This window comes from Nesoenas mayeri (assembly GCF_963082525.1).
Source record: "Nesoenas mayeri genome assembly, chromosome: 5".
NCBI classification, from domain to species: domain Eukaryota; kingdom Metazoa; phylum Chordata; class Aves; order Columbiformes; family Columbidae; genus Nesoenas; species Nesoenas mayeri.
The window spans coordinates 38276648-38294589 of NC_137548.1; the positions used below are offsets into that span (position 1 = coordinate 38276648).

Sequence of the window (17942 nt, forward strand, 5' to 3'; positions counted from 1 at the left end):
TGGAGTTGATGCTAAGTCTCTCTTTCCATTTTAGTACATCGTGACCACCATGATTATTGTCTTAGAGACACCTAACTAAAATGTGATTCTAGAGCGATAAATTAAGCTATCTGAATCTTTCGTGTTCATTGGCAGATAGTTCACTTGGTGTTACAGAAACATAGTTGGAGATGGACTGGATGCTAAACACTTTACGACTGCTTTTATGTTGACTTGTGTTTCAAAGTGTTCAACTCTTTCTTCTTTTCTCAATTTTCTCCTAAGGAACTTATTGCCAGCAACGAGAAGTAGAGGCCATCACTGAAGGTGTAGAGGAAGATGAAGGTTTTTGTTGCTGTGAACCAGGCCACCTCCCTCACATGCTTTCCTTTAATGCTGCCTTTGGGCAGCGTTGGCTTGCTTGGGAAGTGCTTGTGACCAAGTATGTTCTGGAGGGTTATAGCATCACTGACAACAGTGCAGCTTCCATGCTTCAAGTCTTTGATCTCCGGAAAATTCTCACCACTTACTATGTGAAGGTGCGTCTCACATCAGTACAACCCTTGGCGGGAGGTTGGCTGGATTACATCTCGGAATTGCTTCGTGTCTTGAAATTCTAATGTATTTAATGAGTATGATAGAATGTGATGCATATTATTAATGTTTGAACACCTTCATCAAACATGGATAGAGTTTGCTGTACTGATGGTTACTTGATACTCTGGACCATGAGCAGGACAATGACCCTGTAGTCTGGAACAGAGAGGGGACACAAGCTAGCTGAAGCTGGAATAGATACTTCAAAGCTGTTACCCAAATGTAATAACTGTGTTGTAAGTTAAACATTAAACAGTATGTTTCTCTTGGAGAAAGCCAAATTGCATCTGTCTTAAAAGGCTGTCCAAAACCGTGCCCAGCTCTAAGACCCCTTCAGCTCTAAGATCCCTTTTTCTGCAAAATTGCAGGAAATCCGGTCTCATCCTTTTTTTCGTTCCTTATTCTTTCAGCACATTCTTTGGAAGTCTTGACATATTTTGTAAAATATGCCTCTATACAAACCTGTATTATGTCTTTTGTGCAAATTTGTTGCATCTGTGAGCTAATTAATTGCTACTGTGTATCAGTTTTGTTCATTACCAGGAAAATAATGCAAATTAGTTGAAACAGTGGAGACTGCTGACTTTGTTGTTGTTGCAATACTGACTCACATCTTTACCTACTACTGTTTCAGGGAATCATCTATTACGTCACAACATCCCCCAAGCTAGAGGAATGGTTAGCTAATGAGACGATGCAGGAAGGACTGCGGTTTTGCACAGACCGCAATTATGTTGATGTAGACCCAACATTTAACCCCAATATTGATGAAGATTATGACCACCGTTTAGCAGGGATCTCAAGAGAGAGTTTCTGTATGATATATTTGAACTGGATAGAATACTGCTGCTCTCGAAGAGAAAAGGTGAGTATGAATGTGTGAGGAAAGCCATCTGCTATTCTAAGGTGGTCTAATTTTTTCTCTTGTTCGCTTGACTTACGGCAGGCTTAATATTGATTTTTTTAATGAACATTTATAATTGAAATATTAATTTATAGTTCAGTGGTTTTGAACTTCTACTCTTGAGATGTGAATTGAAATAAGTACTGCAAAGTAGTGTATGATTTAACCTCTTTATTAATGAATTTCCATTACCAGCTCAAATCAGTTGAATCTTAGGCATTTATCTAGATGCAAAAGGGTATGTTTATAGACTTGATGATTTGTGTTTATATGTCAGTGCTTACAAATCAACTCTAATCTAAACAGAACTCCTAAAACCACCCCCTCAAACCCAAATACCTGTTGTCGGCTTATAAGACTGGCTACTTCTTTCTTAGTGGTCATACTATACCATTCCTTTGGATCACTGGAATTATTGGCTTGTGGAAATGATCATCCCATATTCAACACTATTCCTCTCTGCAAAACATCCCACCTTTTAAATAGAAGCATTAGTATGTTTGTAGAGGAATGCTGTGACTTCTTACTGTATGTGGTCTAGTCAAAACAGTGTTTCCTTTGAGAATAAACAGAAATTGATTGAGATTAAAGGGACAGGAATATAATTGGAACTTGTTTTTACTGAAGGATCTGAAACTTTAGAGTTCAGTTTTAATTTGCAGGTAAAAGATTAAAAGCCCATTTTAACAGATGTAATATTTTAAAGTGTTCTACAATCAAATGACAAACAAGAGCTGAAGAAAATGGTTTCCCTCCAAGTCATCATCTTGTGGAATATTTTGTGTAGGTGTGGAAAATCAGGTTTAATTACTTAAACGAATGATACCATTATCAAGGGTATTGTATACTCTCTACAGCTACTACTGGCTTTGAGCTGAGGGTGAGTTCCCTCCATATGAAGCTGTAGTCCAGGGAAGTTTTCAGTTGACACAGAATTATATATTCCTAACCAGTAAGTGGGAATCCACTTTATTCACGAAAAGTATTCTTGTCTTAACACCATAATTTTGCTAATCAACAGTTTGCATACAAGTTACACACTATTCATGAGGAATGTTCCGTGCATCTGTTCAGCATACAATTTGTCTTATTTCAAATATAGTATGTGTCTGCCTTTACAAGTATTCTAAGAATTTGCAGATTTTCTAAAAAATAATTCCTTTTCTAAGTCAGAGCAAGAGTAACTAGTGTGGTTGCAACATATGTACACTTGAGATTATGTACCTTTGTATGTGTTTGGGGTTTTTTTAATACCTTCTGGCAGGAAAGTTTCTGTGGTGATTTCTTTACTCTGTTTACCTCACTATTCTTTTTTGTTATTACAAGCCACTGGATTCAAGTAAAGACTCACCCCTGGTGTCACTGTGTTACGGACTGTGTGTTCTGGGGCGGAGAGCATTGGGAACAGCTTCACACCATATGTCTAGGTAATAAAATATTGTTGTTGTAAGCTTCCCTTCCTCAAAATGCCTCAGGGTTCCTAGGTTAGGTATTAGATTAATACCTCTTTATAAAAAAAAAAAAAAAACCACAGATGTTTGATGTTATCTTTCCTTAAACTGGACAGATCTGCCGTGTAATCTGTGTTTGTTATAACATACAGTGAAATGTAACCAAATAAGAACAAAAGAGGGAGAATTTGAACTTGAGCATTTTGTTTTAGCAAACTAATGCAAGATGAGAATTCTGGTTGTGGGTAAGGATCAGTTATAACTGATTAAAAAACAAACAATCAAAAAACAAACAAAAACCCAAAAGAAACCAACCAAGCAACTGAACAAAAAAACAACAACAACAAAAAAAAACCCAAACAAACAATAACAGGTTGCGTTCTAAAGGTGAGCTCCATTTCCTGCTCCAAGTATGTGCCCTATATGGAGATAGGGGGAAGAAGAGGATGGCTTCTTAAAATTAAGAATGTGCATGTCGTGATAGAAGTTATGAGAAGCTTCACAGTTCAGCTGGCTCTGTGGCAAGCAGTTGTGTTTTGTACAAATCTTCTTCAGCTCAACTCTGTCATTGTATGGCAACATTTTTTGTGCAGACTGACAGCCTCAACTTACTTTAGAAAGCCAATGTAAAATATAGTTGTATGTTACAGGGAATCACAAGGTGATAGTTTAAAAGGGAAATAAGAAGCAGCATAATTGTATGTGGAAGCTATTGATCACCTGAGTGCCAACTGTAAAACCTGTTCTACTTTATTTTCAGGGAAACAGTTGACTCATTCTTCTTACTACCAGCCAATTGCCCCCTGAAGGTCTTGCAAATATGTAGCCATAAGAGTAATCAGAGCATATTTGATTTTTCACTCTTAAGTTAGCTTAGTAAAAGGAAATTATGCCTTTAAGCATGAGGGAGTTGTCAAGATTTTTATTCTGTACTAAAGCATGCACAACTGAAGCTACGTATGCTCCTTAACTGGTCCATTGTGGTATTACATTCCCAGGAAAGTTTTCTCTTTAAAAATTTTCAGGTTAAAGTCAGGCATTCCCCATAGTATTCCTGTTTACTTTAGTCCATGTAAGTAGTCTGTTGCACGTATGATTTATTCATGACTTGTTCAGTCCATGTAGACATTGTGTCCAAGGTTTGCTTACACACCCATCCTTACTCATGTTCTCTTTTCCCTGTCTTTAACTTCTCTGTATAGAGAACAATCATGTTCCTTTCTGTACAACTAATTATTTTCTGCCCTTTCTAGTCATGATATATTTGTATTTCTATTAATATTTGGGCTGTGTTAATTTTTCCCCCCTTAACAGTAATCTGGAATCCTTCTTGTATGGCCTGCATGCCCTGTTTAAGGGTGACTTCCGTATATCTTCAATTAGAGATGAATGGATCTTTGCTGACATGGAATTGCTGAGGAAAGTAGTGGTTCCTGGAATACGGATGTCACTTAAGCTACATCAGGTGAGAGATTACAGAGGAACATATGTCCAGTTCTTTTTATTTCCGTGCGTTTGTTCTTTTAAAAATAAGCAGGTGGAAGGGGGTGGGGAAGAAGAGGAGAATAGAAGGGCATGTGATAGAGATGGACAACTGAAAATGAGGGAATATCTAATGTCTTGCCCTTTGTTTGATTATAGCTCATTTGGAAGGTGATATAGAGGAAAAGGAAATGCAGCTTATGCTCAGAACTTGAAAATTACATCAAACATAGATCAGAGAACATGTCAAGCTGTGTTTCATATCCATCTAGAGATAATTCCTTTATGAACAGCCTCTGATATTTTCCCTTCCTCTTCCCCTCTCCACATACATTGGCTTAAAAGGTTATCATGCTACTCAAAGCTGCACAGCCCTCTCCTTCAAAGGGACTTGTTTTTCTTTTTCCTGTGAAGTATTGTAATAGCAGACACGTTAGTATTCACTAATCATTGATCCCATTGATAAGGGTTCAGGTGAGAACGGGACAGTTGCTTTTCAGTGAGCTGAAACTGGGGTTGGTCTTTGTTCATGTTCACCCTCACTTCACTATAATCTCAAATTCTGTCCAGCATGTCTATTAACTGAGCTCAGTAAGTACAAGAAGGCACATACTGAGTGATAAGCACTCTGTGAAGGGGGAGAAAGTAGTGGCACTCTAGAAGAACAAATTACTTGAAAATTAAATAGGCAGATCTTAGTTGTACTTTAATAACTAAAGTTTCTTTTTTTGCTATCTTTGCCAAGTCGAGAAATCCCCAAAGCTAGCAGTGATTGAATCAACTCCTTCATGTAACACAAACTCCCTGAATTCAGCAGAATTCATATAAATGTTACAAGTACATGTAGCAAATTAGAATAATTACAAAATCATTGTTGAAACCAGCAGAAGTACCACTTGAAGAATTCTGAAGTGTTCTCACTGTGTTTGGGTTACCATGCAGGATAGGCTTGAATTAAGTCAGAGAATAAAAAGTGAGAAAAATACAAATCTCTCTAGCAATAAAAGGAGTTGGTTTTTTTTTTTTCTAAGCATTATTGTATTAATCTCTAAAGGGTGATTTTATTCACTTGCAATACAATAGCATATTGAGGCTTCAGCCAGTGTTGGAAATTTAGCTGTTAACCACTATCCTTTTTTAACTGGAAAGTAATATGACCTAATACCGAATTGAACTTGGAAATGTTGTGCTTGTTTGACTGACATTATGTAAGTTTTGTGAAAGTATCTGATGCTGAAGTAGTCTGTCATCAAGTATTAACATGAACTTTTTAATAGAAAATGCAGACAAACCTTGTTGGTTTTCTTCCTAGTGCTATTTTCATATTAATACAGTCTCAAGGAGTAATCAGTGCTTTACTTAAGTGTGTTTGACAATTGGAGACTTGTGAATAAACAAAGAAGCTAAAACTAAAATGCTTCTGCAGGCCATGTAAGTAGATATAAATCTAGTGTAAAATTCAACTGGAAAGTTACTTGAATCAATAGTAGGCAAGTCCTTCCAATCAATTTGGTTTTAAGTTAAAAAAGGAAGCAAACACAAGCAAACAGAACTAACCTGTTGGAAAAGAGCTTATCTTTAACAGTGTTTGAGCTGTGAAATGCTTGATATTTTTTTTAATGTAGTTACATCTGAAATGTTAATCATAGCTCACTAAACCTGTCCTTGAAAACAGGATCACTTCACTTCTCCAGATGAATATGATGATCCTTCTGTCCTTTATGAAGCCATAACAACCCATGAAGAGAATCTAGTTATAGCACATGAAGGGGACCCTGCTTGGCGGAGTGCAGTTCTTTCCAATTCTCCCTCCCTCCTTGCTCTGCGTCATGTGATGGATGATGGCACCAATGAATATAAAATAATTATGCTGAATAAGCGGTATCTCAGTTTCAGGGTCATTAAGGTAAGATTTGGGCGTGTTCCACAGCATGACAGTATGTTGCTGTATATTTTAATAACTATACCAAACTGCTACTTCAATTCAAATAATTCCTTTTTTGTTACTGACCTGTCATTGGCAGGCCTGCTGCTTCTCCTATAGTAGAAGTACTAAGCAGAAAATCAGTTTCTGACTTAGAATGAGATGAAAAATAAGATTGGTTTTATTCTCACTGTTGCAGCCCGTGTCCATAGGCTCAGCCCGTGTCCATAGGCTCAGCCTTTTAAGGAAGTGAATATGAATGCTGGCAGTTCTGCAGTGCAATATTACATGCATTTGGGAAGGCCTGGGTATAGTGAAGCAGTAGCCACATGCTCTCATTGCTTCACTTTCTGACACAGCCTTTCGACTTGACTTTTGCAGGTCAATAAGGAGTGTGTGCGTGGCCTGTGGGCAGGACAACAACAGGAGCTTGTCTTCCTGCGTAATCGTAATCCGGAAAGAGGAAGCATCCAAAATGCAAAACAAGCTCTGAGGAACATGATCAATTCCTCTTGTGACCAGCCCATTGGATACCCAATCTATGTCTCACCTTTGACTACTTCCTATTCAGATAGTCACGAGCAGCTTAAGGAGATCCTCGGGGGAGCTATCAGCTTAGGAAACATCAGAAACTTCATAGTGTCCACATGGCACAGGTGAGCTGAGGAAATGAGTTCTCATTAGTATGTGTTCGTGCTCTCGTATTCCGTTAATGAATCTCATACATGCCCAACACAACATCGTTTATAATATTTAGTCACATAAAAATAAATAAGCCTTGACTTTTATTTCAGGCACATCGGTAGCATATGGCAGCTGCTTTGGTATAGCATTAATCTTCAAGGCATGTGAGTAACATGCCACAAACTATGTAAATGAGAACTCAGAAAAAAACAGGACAGTCTAGATGAAAGAATTACAACTTTAGTTCTCATTTCAGGTCCTCAGTGTGTGTTTTGTGTTTGGTTTTTTTTTTTTTCAGTACCATCGCTTTTAGAGTCTATAACACTATCTGTACAGAATCAGGACTATTTAGTAGGATTCCTGTTTGGCAAATATTTAGCATACGAGTGCTGATATTAATGTTGTTAGGGTATGCTCATACACAGTAACACAAGCTTTAGCTGTTGTTCAGAATTTCATGAGTGCTTATAAATACCTCATATGTCAGAACCAGAACAATTAACTGGAGTGATCGTAATATAATCTTCCTTTCACATGACCCCTCAGTAATCCAGTACAAGCTCTTGCTGTGGTTTGTAGGCCATGAGAACTTCCACTGCACTTCTGGCCCCTTATGACTGTGGCTCCAAAAGCAACAGTGGCAGCTGTGTGTGACATTCAGAAATGCATGTCCCAGTTCTTACCAGTTCCAGGAGCTGGTGCCGTAGTTGGAACAGACCTGTAGCTGATTCTGCTGGTCATATTTACACTTAGGTCTCTGCAGCACATCAAAATTGAACGTGCTGCTTCACCTCCGAATATACCCCACTTCCTACAGTCTGTGGTGTGTGCCTTCTCTTGCCATCTGCTTGTTCAACATGTGGACAGAATAACAGGTGAAAGTAATGACATAGAGCAGTATTTGGATCCAAGCTGTGTGTGCTTCAGGATTCCCAGGGGCAAATAAAACTGAAAAGGAGTGCTTAGTGTATTTGAGTATGACAGAAAGAGAGGAATAATAAAGTAGGAATTGAAGAGAGAAGTGTGCTGTGTATTTTTGTGTTCCTCTCAAGTTTATTAATGCAAACAATGTGGTGAGAAGCCTGTATGTACACTGGAAAATGTTGGCTAATCTACTTTCTGAATGTTCAAAATTCACATGAGAATTCGTGGTTCAAATAATTGCAATATGTGCTTCAAACTACAAGTACATTACTGAAGGTAACATTATTTTCCTGTTTATCTGAATAGACAAAGATTTTACAGTACGAGAGTACGCATGACTGGTGTATTAAAGAGCATAAATTTTACTAAACTGTTACAAAATAACCAGGATGTTCTGCCAGCATTTTATATTTAGAAGTTTATCACTTTATTGTACTTCAGAGGTGGCTTGGTTATTCAAAAACTATTTTGTGTGAACGTTTGGCTTCTCGTAAATAACTGTTGCTTGAATAGTTGTCATGAAGAATACTGCAATCTCTTGGAAAGCAACATTTATAATTTCAAAGCATATTCTGAGAAAATAAAGTTCTATCTGATGTTAGGGAATGCTGTCACTTGTTCTAAGTCTTTTGCTTGTCATTGTAAGGTACTTCACAGAATCCAAATTATTAGGAGGCCTGACAATGTGTCAATTGCATTGTTTTCAGACTAAGGAAAGGTTGTGGAGCTGGCTGCAATAGCGGTGGAAATATTGAAGATTCGGATGCTGGAGGTGGAGCTTCTTGCACAAGTAACAATGCAACTATCAATGAGTCGCAGAGCAGCGTGTCGCAAGGAGGGGGGAATGCACCTACAGGGCAGGGACCTGGGGCAGTCCAGCACCCTCCTGTCGCAGCTCATCCCACAGCTCTTCCTGCAGTTCATCCACCAACTCATCCCTCCACTTTAGGTAAAGTTAAAACAGAGCAACAGTTTTATATAAATACAATCCTATAGCCAGAACTGGCCTTTCACCTCTTTCTATCAGGCCTAAGTTAAAAGAAAAAGCAAACAAAAGTTATGTTTGTGTAGTGTTAACACCTGCTGGATTAATCTCAAACTAGAGTGCTGCTGTATGCAATGCAAGGTTCCCAAATAGATTTGAGCAATAGAGATGTAGTAGTTTTGCTGTTAAAATAGATTAAATCACTTTTTATAACATATCACTACAAATTGAATCTTCTAACTTCTGTCATATTGTCTGCAAATGCTGAACTTGTGATTTTTGGTGAATGTGTCATTTCTTTTTTATTCAGTGGAATGGATTCTCTATTTCTGTAGTATTTTAGCTGAATCATATTCCAGAATCTGTAGTGAACTGTAGTTAGGAAGGTGATAAAGAGTAAAGCTGAGAAAAAGCTACCAAACACTGCTTTTACTCACAAATAATGTAAAAGTGTATGTAGTTGAACAAACTTGTTTTCACACAATGTAATTAATCTGTCAGCTGTGGAGAGGTATCTACAAGTACTTAGTATAGGACAAGCAATGATATCAATGCTCATAAACCACTATTCCTATTTTTCACTGTGTGTATTAATTTTTCCTGAATTTAAGAACAGCTTTTGCTCTAACAAATTTTGACTCAATCTTTGAATATCCTGTCAAGCATATTAAGAAAGAATGTTTAGTATTTTGAGATACCTGTACCTGCCTTAATGCTTTTGGAGTATGGGAAACTTAAGCGCTAATATTAAGAAATAAATTGTTAATGCAGGAAGAACAAAGCTGAAGCATTTTTCAAGTTACTTGTTTTGCAGGGATTGTGAATTGAACAGAATATGAAATTCCAATACAAGATGTATGGAATGTATTCAAATGCTCTGCTATATGAAATGCAACAGATCTTCTGCAATAGAGCCATTTCAGATGTTGATGATTAGACCCATAAATTTTGTATCTAAGCACTTAAACATTTGTATGTCAGAAATCTAAATGTAACTCTCTAATGTTTTGCTTTTAGGCACCAGTCACAGCTCTCACTCTGTGCAGTCAAGCCTCGTCAGACAGTCCCCTGCCCGTGCCTCAGTAGCTAGCCATTCATCTTATTGCTACGGCAGTCGTCATTCATCTCTTCGCACATCCACAACAGGCTTTGTGCCTTGTCGGCGTTCTTCCACCAGTCAGATATCCCTGCGTAACCTCCCATCATCCATCCAGTCCCGACTGTCTATGGTGAACCAAATGGAACCTACTGGCCAGACTGGGGTCAGCATGCAGCATGGACTGCCTTCTTCTAGCAGCTCCAGCCAAAGCATCCCAGCCTGTAAACAGCATGCCCTTGTGGGCTTTCTAGGGACGGAAGGAGGGAGTAATGCAGCTGAAACTCAGTCAGGTGGTAATGCAAGCCCTGCAAGTCAAATGCAAGCCAAAAAGGATGACGTTATTTACAGAATCCAGGTGAATAGTTCAGAAGAACAAGTTAACATGTGCTTTCATGTGTTAGTGTTACCTCCTTGAATGTTGAAATCACTGCTTTTAAATACACATGTGGTCTGGAATGTTTCAGTATAAAACTATTGTGCAGTTACACTTGGAGAATTGATGTGAGGAAAAGGTTTTCTGGACAGCCAGCCTTCCTGCGTGCTTAGACATCCTTGTTTACTTATGTTTTACTGTACGGCATCAGCTGTATGAGAACATCAGCTGAACTCGGTTCCACATCATGCTTAGTTTGCCTTTATTCATGACAAAATGTAAAGCTAAACAGCTTCATTTGCAAGGCAGAAAGCAACTAGCTTTTTTCTTTTAAATGAAGTAGATATTCCACAAAAGTGTAAAAATACTTGCTTTCATATGTATTTATTCTTTGGTTATTGCCACAAGTTTGGGGTTACTGAGCTGTGAACAGTACACCATTCACTGAGTTAATCGTGACACCCTTACTCATTTTGTGAAAATCCAGAAATTTGTATTCTTGCTGTTCTATCCATGATTAGTCCCACATACGTGTCTTTGGCAGTGTATTAGTGGGAAATGTCAAGAGGTGTATTTAATACGATAGATCATAACAGACATTATTTCATTGCTGGTATCACCTCATTTTAGTAATCCTTAGTAAACTGCATCACAGTGAGCAAAGTTAACAAATTAATTTTGCAGGGCTGTGATCAGTAGCTTGTTTGCAGGCAAGGGCCATTTTATGAAACTGCTTAATTCTTTTGTGTGAGAAGGATGCAGGCAAAGTTGACATGTGCCCTTGGATAGTGAACATTATGTGGTTCTCTTTGTCCTTAAATAGGAAGAAGTTTTCAGGAGTTTTCTCCTGCTGCCCATGTGGAAAGGCCAGTTTACTTCAAAACATGGGGTGGGTCTCCACTAACCATGCTAGTAGATATAGTTCTTCAGCCTAACAGTAAATTCTCCAAAACCACATTTCTTAAGACATTCTGTAAGAAGTGATGAGCCAGTTTTAACAGTTCATCGTCACTTAACTCTTCCTTGCTACTGGACCACGTGCTGCTAATGCTTATGCTGTGCCAGCTTCTCAGACCCTGCCATGCACAAGTGTAACAACAGAAAGAAGGGGTGGGAAAGGGAACCGGAGCTGCCACTTCTGACAGCAGTGAACTGGGGTATTGTCAGCTGGTTTTGAAACTACAGCCTAATTTCCGAAGTCTGTGCTTGCTCAGGCTTTTTTGTAGCCTGGAGCTTGAGTTTCCAATGTTGAAATTCATCAGAAATTGATTTCTGGGGGTTTAAGTCAGTTCTCCGGAAGTGTGCAAAAGGTTAGTTTTATCTGTTTCTTTGAAATTTTGGCTGAACTAACAGTCAAAACTCAATTCCTGCTTATAGTTAATGGATCCCAGTCAAGTACTGGAAGGGATCAACGTGTCAAAAAGGAAAGAGCTGCAGTGGCCAGATGAGGTGATACGGCTAAAAGCTGGAAGAAACAGCTGGAAAGACTGGAGTCCTCAGGAAGGCATGGAAGGCCATGTAAGTTTTGCTTAGAAGATGATGAGCTAACTTTTAAAACGGCAGTGTCTTGATTCTGTGGTGGTCTGCCTAGATACTTGTAGTAGCGAAGTTGGATCAGCAGCTGTCCTCCAAGTAAATGTTGCTGGAAGAGCAGGTTTAGAATCCTAATTTGAAGCAGAGGGATATTTCTGCAACTGTATCCAAAAGATATGCAGGACGATGATTCAAATGTTGTCAACCACCTCTCCTTCCTTGCCTTCTTCCAGCTCTTGTCATAAACTCAGGCATTGCGCTCATTCACGCGCTTCACACCCAACCTTCACTTTCCTTTCCCTAAACTACCAGTTCTTAAGCAAATACAGGTCAGTTTACCAGTGAGTACTTAATTGAATGGTTAATAGTATTTGTTTTTAAAATATTCTGATAAAAATAGAGCCAAGTAAGATTGTATTTAACTGTCTCTTTATTATATAATGGGTATGTGATAGATGTTAACTTTCCTTTAAGAAGGAAATCTGCTATAACTCAAACTTGCGAAAGCCTCTGACTTGAAACTATGTGTCCCTTTTTCCTAGGTGTTATCTCTGCATTTTATTAAAAAAATCACTACATTAGTTAGAAACCTTATCTCCCAACTTACACTCTCTTTAGGAGGAAAAAATCTAGCTCTGTATTTAAGGCTTTTTGCTTTTTACTGAGGGCATATATTTTTCAGACCTTCCTGTCTATAAAGATGCTCCAATGAGCATTCTTTCAGTGATAAATAGTACAAGGGAAGAGTCATTGACATTGTCTGCATTGGTTCATCGATACAACAATATTTTCATTTGTCAGTTCTGACAGTTTATAAGAATTTTCTTTGGTTGACTGCCTGCCTTAATTGGAGGAGTTATTTAGAAATTGGATTCGGGAGCTGGACTTTGCTGTTTGAAAGTCCACATCACTGTGGATGTATGTACAAATTTCAGTTAAGAAATGGCAATATGCATATATCGCAGTGTATGCCAAATCTACCTTGGTGTTTGTTATGCTTATGTGAGGGAAGGGCCCTGGAAATAAAATTCCATCCATGAATAATTGTATCATAGTTCACAATCCATTCTCGAGATAGCAGGATTACCTTGTAGGTAACACCTAGGAGTAGAATGCTGTTGTAAACATTCATAGTTATGTTTGGTTTAAATGTTATACTTTGGAAATTTTCTTGTTAGGTATTACAGATCAAGAATGTTGTAAAAATGATGAATGTAAAGGGTTCTATCAAAACATGTCCTGTTGCCTGGTATCAGTGGACTTTTTTTTAGGGAGTTTGGTGAATGTGTTTTGTAAATTGCAGCACACTGACATGCACAGTGGTTGATGTTACAGAAAGATTAAAACAAGAGGATTTGAAGGTCAGAGCAAGATACTGTTCTGAACTCTTCTCATCTATATTTGGTTCAACATACTGGCAGGTTTTTTTAGAAGAACATCTAACCTAAGAAGAAAGGGGAAAACCATCAGATTATCTTGTGTGATTAGAAGAGGATTTAGCTTGATGACATAGTTTCCACCGCCTGCTTCAGCTGCCTGTGGTTAAACATGCCAGTATCAGTAAAGACCTTAGTTCTTAGGACAGTCTTCCCTTTCTGACCCTGTGGCTGCGGCCATCTCTGCAAACAGGCAGAATTGATTGTTACTTGCTGAGATGCTGCTCATTGAGCAGTTTACCAGCCAAAGCCTCATGTCAGTGCTCACAGTATCAAGTTCAGTTTCAGAAAAATGCATGACCCAGGACTACCTATGTACTGATAATTATGGGCACATTCTAAGTGGAGTATAGATTTTCCTATTGCATATCAAGAGGAAAGAAGGACTAGACAAAAGCAGAAGTAAGCAAAGGAAGGATTGGAAGAGAATGGTAAAAGACAAGGAAAAAAAAGAGAAAACAGGTGAAAAGAGATGATCACATTATTCCTGGGGTTTGTATGTGGGTATATAGGATAAGGATTCAGGAATTGAGTTATGACAAATTTGGGAGTTGTTGCACTAGGGGGTGTGTGTGTTCTGTATCTGGTTTCTTGAATCATATAAAGTGTCAAAATGTACTGTTGTGATGAGTGAGGAGTCGGTTGTGTTAGACTCATTGCTGATGATATGACCCTTAGTTAATACTCATCTAAGGGTGATATTACAGGTGACATCTAAGGGTGAATTTCTGAGCACTACATAGTCTTAGTTGTTCAAAACTTTTCTACTACATAGAGAAAAGCATTTTTCCTAACTTTGCTTTTTATTTTGCTGAGCATACAGTATATATAATATACAAAGACATTATAGGGTTTCTTCAAGGAAATGAAATTTAGCAATCCTCTTTGTATTGTAGGTACTTCTTCCAGGACTTTGAGATTAAGGTATACTCTGCATTATCTTTCTATGATACCTGACACTGGCATGCGGAAGAACCCTTTCCCCTCCCAAGAGATTCTGATCACCTCTTGACTATATAGTGACCTCATTTTGCATGTTACTAGTTATTTATGGGTATCAAATGCCAATTATGATAGAACAGATGGTAAAACTGTGTGGAGGGATGGTTGCAGTGAGTTATAATCTGTGTATGACTTGTGCATATACACAGTTCTTAGGAAGCCACAATATTGATGCCTTTGGAGTCAGCCCTTAGCTATCTCAAAGGCACCAGTTTTAAGTTGGGCAACAAGGATGTAGTGCTTGGACTTTATTGGGAAATGTTTTACATGAATTCCTGGCCTCACTCCATACAGCAGCATAAAAAGTTTATTTTGACAGACTTTGATGAAATCAGACTTGAACAGACCACTTGAATATCATGCTGTTGCATCAAACAGAGGGGACCTAAGGATGCCATGGTTCCCTGGCTGAAAGGCTCTCCCCATGGATGTGGTGTAGAGCTCATGCAGTGGACAAAGCTGAGTCTCCTTCATCCAGTGTTGGTAAAATTGGCAGCTGTCAGCTCGGTCAAGTGAGGATTAAGGGGATCTTGCAAGACTTAGAATACTTGTGGTTTTCTGTCCTTTTTTCCCACCTGTATGTTTAGAACTCTTGAAAACTGTACTGTCCTATATTTTGTAAAAATTAACTTTATTTGCTTTTTACCTTACCTTGTCTTGAATTTAGCATTCTTTTCCACAACTGGCAAATTTGAGATAATTCTATGGAGCTGGCAATACTTTAGGCCATGTTACTAGAGCATACTTGTGATTCCTTTGGGGTGCCCAGAAGTTAAGGGCTTGGTTTTTATGGAGGCAGCTGAGCAGAGTTGGTCATATAAGGGCCTGTATAGACAAGGGACTGTCTGGTCAGTATCAGGTGGGATCCTTGGAGGCAGCAGATCCTAGTACCTGAGATCTGTAAATCCAAGGCAATATGGGACAGTAGTTTATGGCATTGTTTCTGAAACCCTTCCTGTTTGTAATATATTTTTCATTTTAAATTATCTTTGAGGAATTTAATCTAAAATATCAACCTTGAATTCACATTAAGTAGGGAACAAAATTAGGGCAGGGCATTTGACTTAAGAGACAGTAGTTTACAGCTAGCTCCTGATAGACTACACTTCTGTGCTATTATATGCTGCAAAACACTGAGGTATTTTAAGACTATTACAGCTAGAACATCAAAATATCCCAAGCCTCTATCTATACAAGTTTTTTTCAATTGTTACTCACTTTGCATGAACTGTTTGGTTCTGACTTGGATCAAGTTGTTTGTTCCTGCTGAATTTCAAATCAAAGGCTGGCTGTTCTCAGGTAAGCTGCAGATCTCCAGCAAGACTTAATTAAGTAGCTTATCTGTGGGTATGCTGTCACTAAAAAATGGGCAACTAAGTCAGTATAGCACTTTTGTTATTGCTCCTTTTGCCCTGTAAGGGTCTTGAGTTATCAACCACAAGTTTGGTATGACAGCTTTCCCTATGGAACTTATGTTTTATTCTGCCTTTTTCCCCCCCCCAGGTGATTCACCGCTGGGTGCCTTGCAGCAGAGATCCAAGTAGTCGGTCCCATATAGACAAAACCATCCTGCTGGTTCAAATCGAAGATAAATATGTTGCTGTTGTTGAAACTGGAGTCCTTGAACTTGGGGCTGAAGTGTAAATCTCTGAGACTGAAACTTCCCCTTCTCCAACGGTTCAGAAGAGAGAAGGGTCCAGAAGAAGCAGCTCCCAGGACTTGAAACTTTTGGTCCAGTTGTAGGAAAGGACTTGAAACAAGAGTTGTCCAAGTCCCTTTCCCCAAATAAACAAGTGTAAGAAATTTTTTTAAAGTTGTTAGCTGCTGAAGAAACATTTGCATGAAGGATAGATTTGTTGAGACATATCTTTTTGTTTATAAATTTTGTTTATGCATTGCGTAATGCTTTAAATCAACAAACTTTTCAGTTCTAAGATCAGAGCACCTCATATTTTTCTAATTGTTTTGCCAAAAATTGTCATATCTTGTCACAGAGTGTGTGGAATTCATCCACCTTATTTTAAAGAAATTGACTACAAACCTTCAGTTTGGTAAAACAGTGTAAAGGTTTCAGGTGTGGCAAGAAGAGACTGAACAGATGTATAGATTCTTATTCCTATTGAGCTAAACATTAATGAGAACTGCACTAATTTTTTTACAGCAATGCACTAAAAACAACCCTGAGATTGCTGAGAACATTTATTTATATATATAAATATAAGTATATAAAATACCATTATTTAAATTGCCTTTGGGATTAATCCCCTCCCTCTCCATATACATGTTGATGGTAAGGGCTGTGCCATGGGTTTGGTTCTATGTTCTGTATTTCGTACAAGTGCATTTGCTGCATCCTCTTCACAATAAATGGTAAAATAACAAATAATGTAGAAAAGCACCTGAGTATCCCTGGACTACATCAGACTCTATTGTGGTGGCAGTGGTACCTCAAATCTGTACAACACGTCTAGCTTTAAATTGCACCCCAACGTACGACTTCCCATCTGTCCTCCCTCTGCTAGCTGTGGCTACTTTGCTTCTTTACACCCCGAGCTGGCTGTGTTGTTTCATTGGCTCTTCTCTGGCAGAGACAGTGGTTTGAGTTTTGTAGGCAGAGGTGCAGGTCCATGATTACTTCATAGATGCTTGAAGGTTTTTTTTATTCCATCCAATTTAAAAAAGGAAAACAGCAACAACAAAACCCCTCAGAAAACCTCAAACAAAAAAGCCCATCAGAAGTTTGACTTTTACTTTTAAAGAGCATTTATAGAAGGCACAGCCCTAAACTTGTATCACTTTTACCACCTTGCCTTTTCTTTCCCTTTAGTCTTCATTCTTTTCTATGACTTGAATTTTATTTTCTGTGATTATATATTCTATGTAAGTGTAATTTGAGTATTTATAACTGTGAAGTTGAATTATTCATGTGTTACATATCCTAGGTTCTATTGTATTTTTTTCAAGTGTGTATTCAGGGAAACAAGTAACTCAGAACTATCACAGGAGTGTGAGAGGGAAACTGGTTTGTTCTTGACTTGCAGTTCCTATGACTCACTTCTCTTAATCCATAAGAAAAAAATGTACCTGTTGTGATTGTTTCCTATTTCTGACCTGTAATTATATAGGACTCTGTGGGGAAACTGCACACAGTCCTAGTTTTTGGGAGCAGCCATCTTCTTCCCAGTCACCTCTGCTTCTGTGTAGGTAACATAACCAGAAGAGACTTCTGACATACCACAGAGGTTATTGTAATTATTTCTCTGACATCAGAGAAACCTTGTTCATTATGTACCTAATGTAAGACTGAAGCTATGTGAGATGAGAAAAAAAACAAAGGAAGAAACAGCTACCTAGGAGATACTGGTATTCTGGCTCAAATCACTGTATGCCATCTAGCCATGAAAGGGTAAGTCTTTGCCTGGTAGCTAGTCAATTCACAATACTGTTCCCAGTAAATTATACTGGGACCTTGCTTACATCGCATACTATGCAAACTTGTTCTCGAAGTACTGTGCATCTTACAGTTGCATATTACTGTTTGGCTTATGCACCTGCACAGCCCCCCAAAT

At 38.3% G+C, this 17942-nt stretch overlaps 1 protein-coding gene across 5 annotated transcripts in view; it reads left to right on the top strand.

The window, feature by feature from the left end:
- The window catches only part of PCNX1 (pecanex 1), an 86268-nt gene extending 69077 nt beyond the window's left edge, over nucleotides 1-17191 (top strand). For 4 of the 5 annotated variants that reach the window (XM_080344852.1, XM_080344848.1, XM_080344850.1 and 1 more), the window contains 10 exons: nucleotides 265-518; nucleotides 1211-1441; nucleotides 2807-2907; nucleotides 4246-4396; nucleotides 6089-6319; nucleotides 6719-6993; nucleotides 8653-8894; nucleotides 9948-10384; nucleotides 11780-11920; nucleotides 15877-17191. In XM_080344852.1, coding sequence (XP_080200978.1) covers nucleotides 265-518; nucleotides 1211-1441; nucleotides 2807-2907; nucleotides 4246-4396; nucleotides 6089-6319; nucleotides 6719-6993; nucleotides 8653-8894; nucleotides 9948-10384; nucleotides 11780-11920; nucleotides 15877-16017 — 2204 coding nt within the window. In that variant the 3' untranslated portion in view covers nucleotides 16018-17191. The remainder of the gene's footprint in view (nucleotides 1-264; nucleotides 519-1210; nucleotides 1442-2806; nucleotides 2908-4245; nucleotides 4397-6088; nucleotides 6320-6718; nucleotides 6994-8652; nucleotides 8895-9947; nucleotides 10385-11779; nucleotides 11921-15876) is intronic. The other variant, XM_080344849.1, reaches the window with a different exon arrangement.
- Nucleotides 17192-17942: the final 751 nt, after the last annotated feature.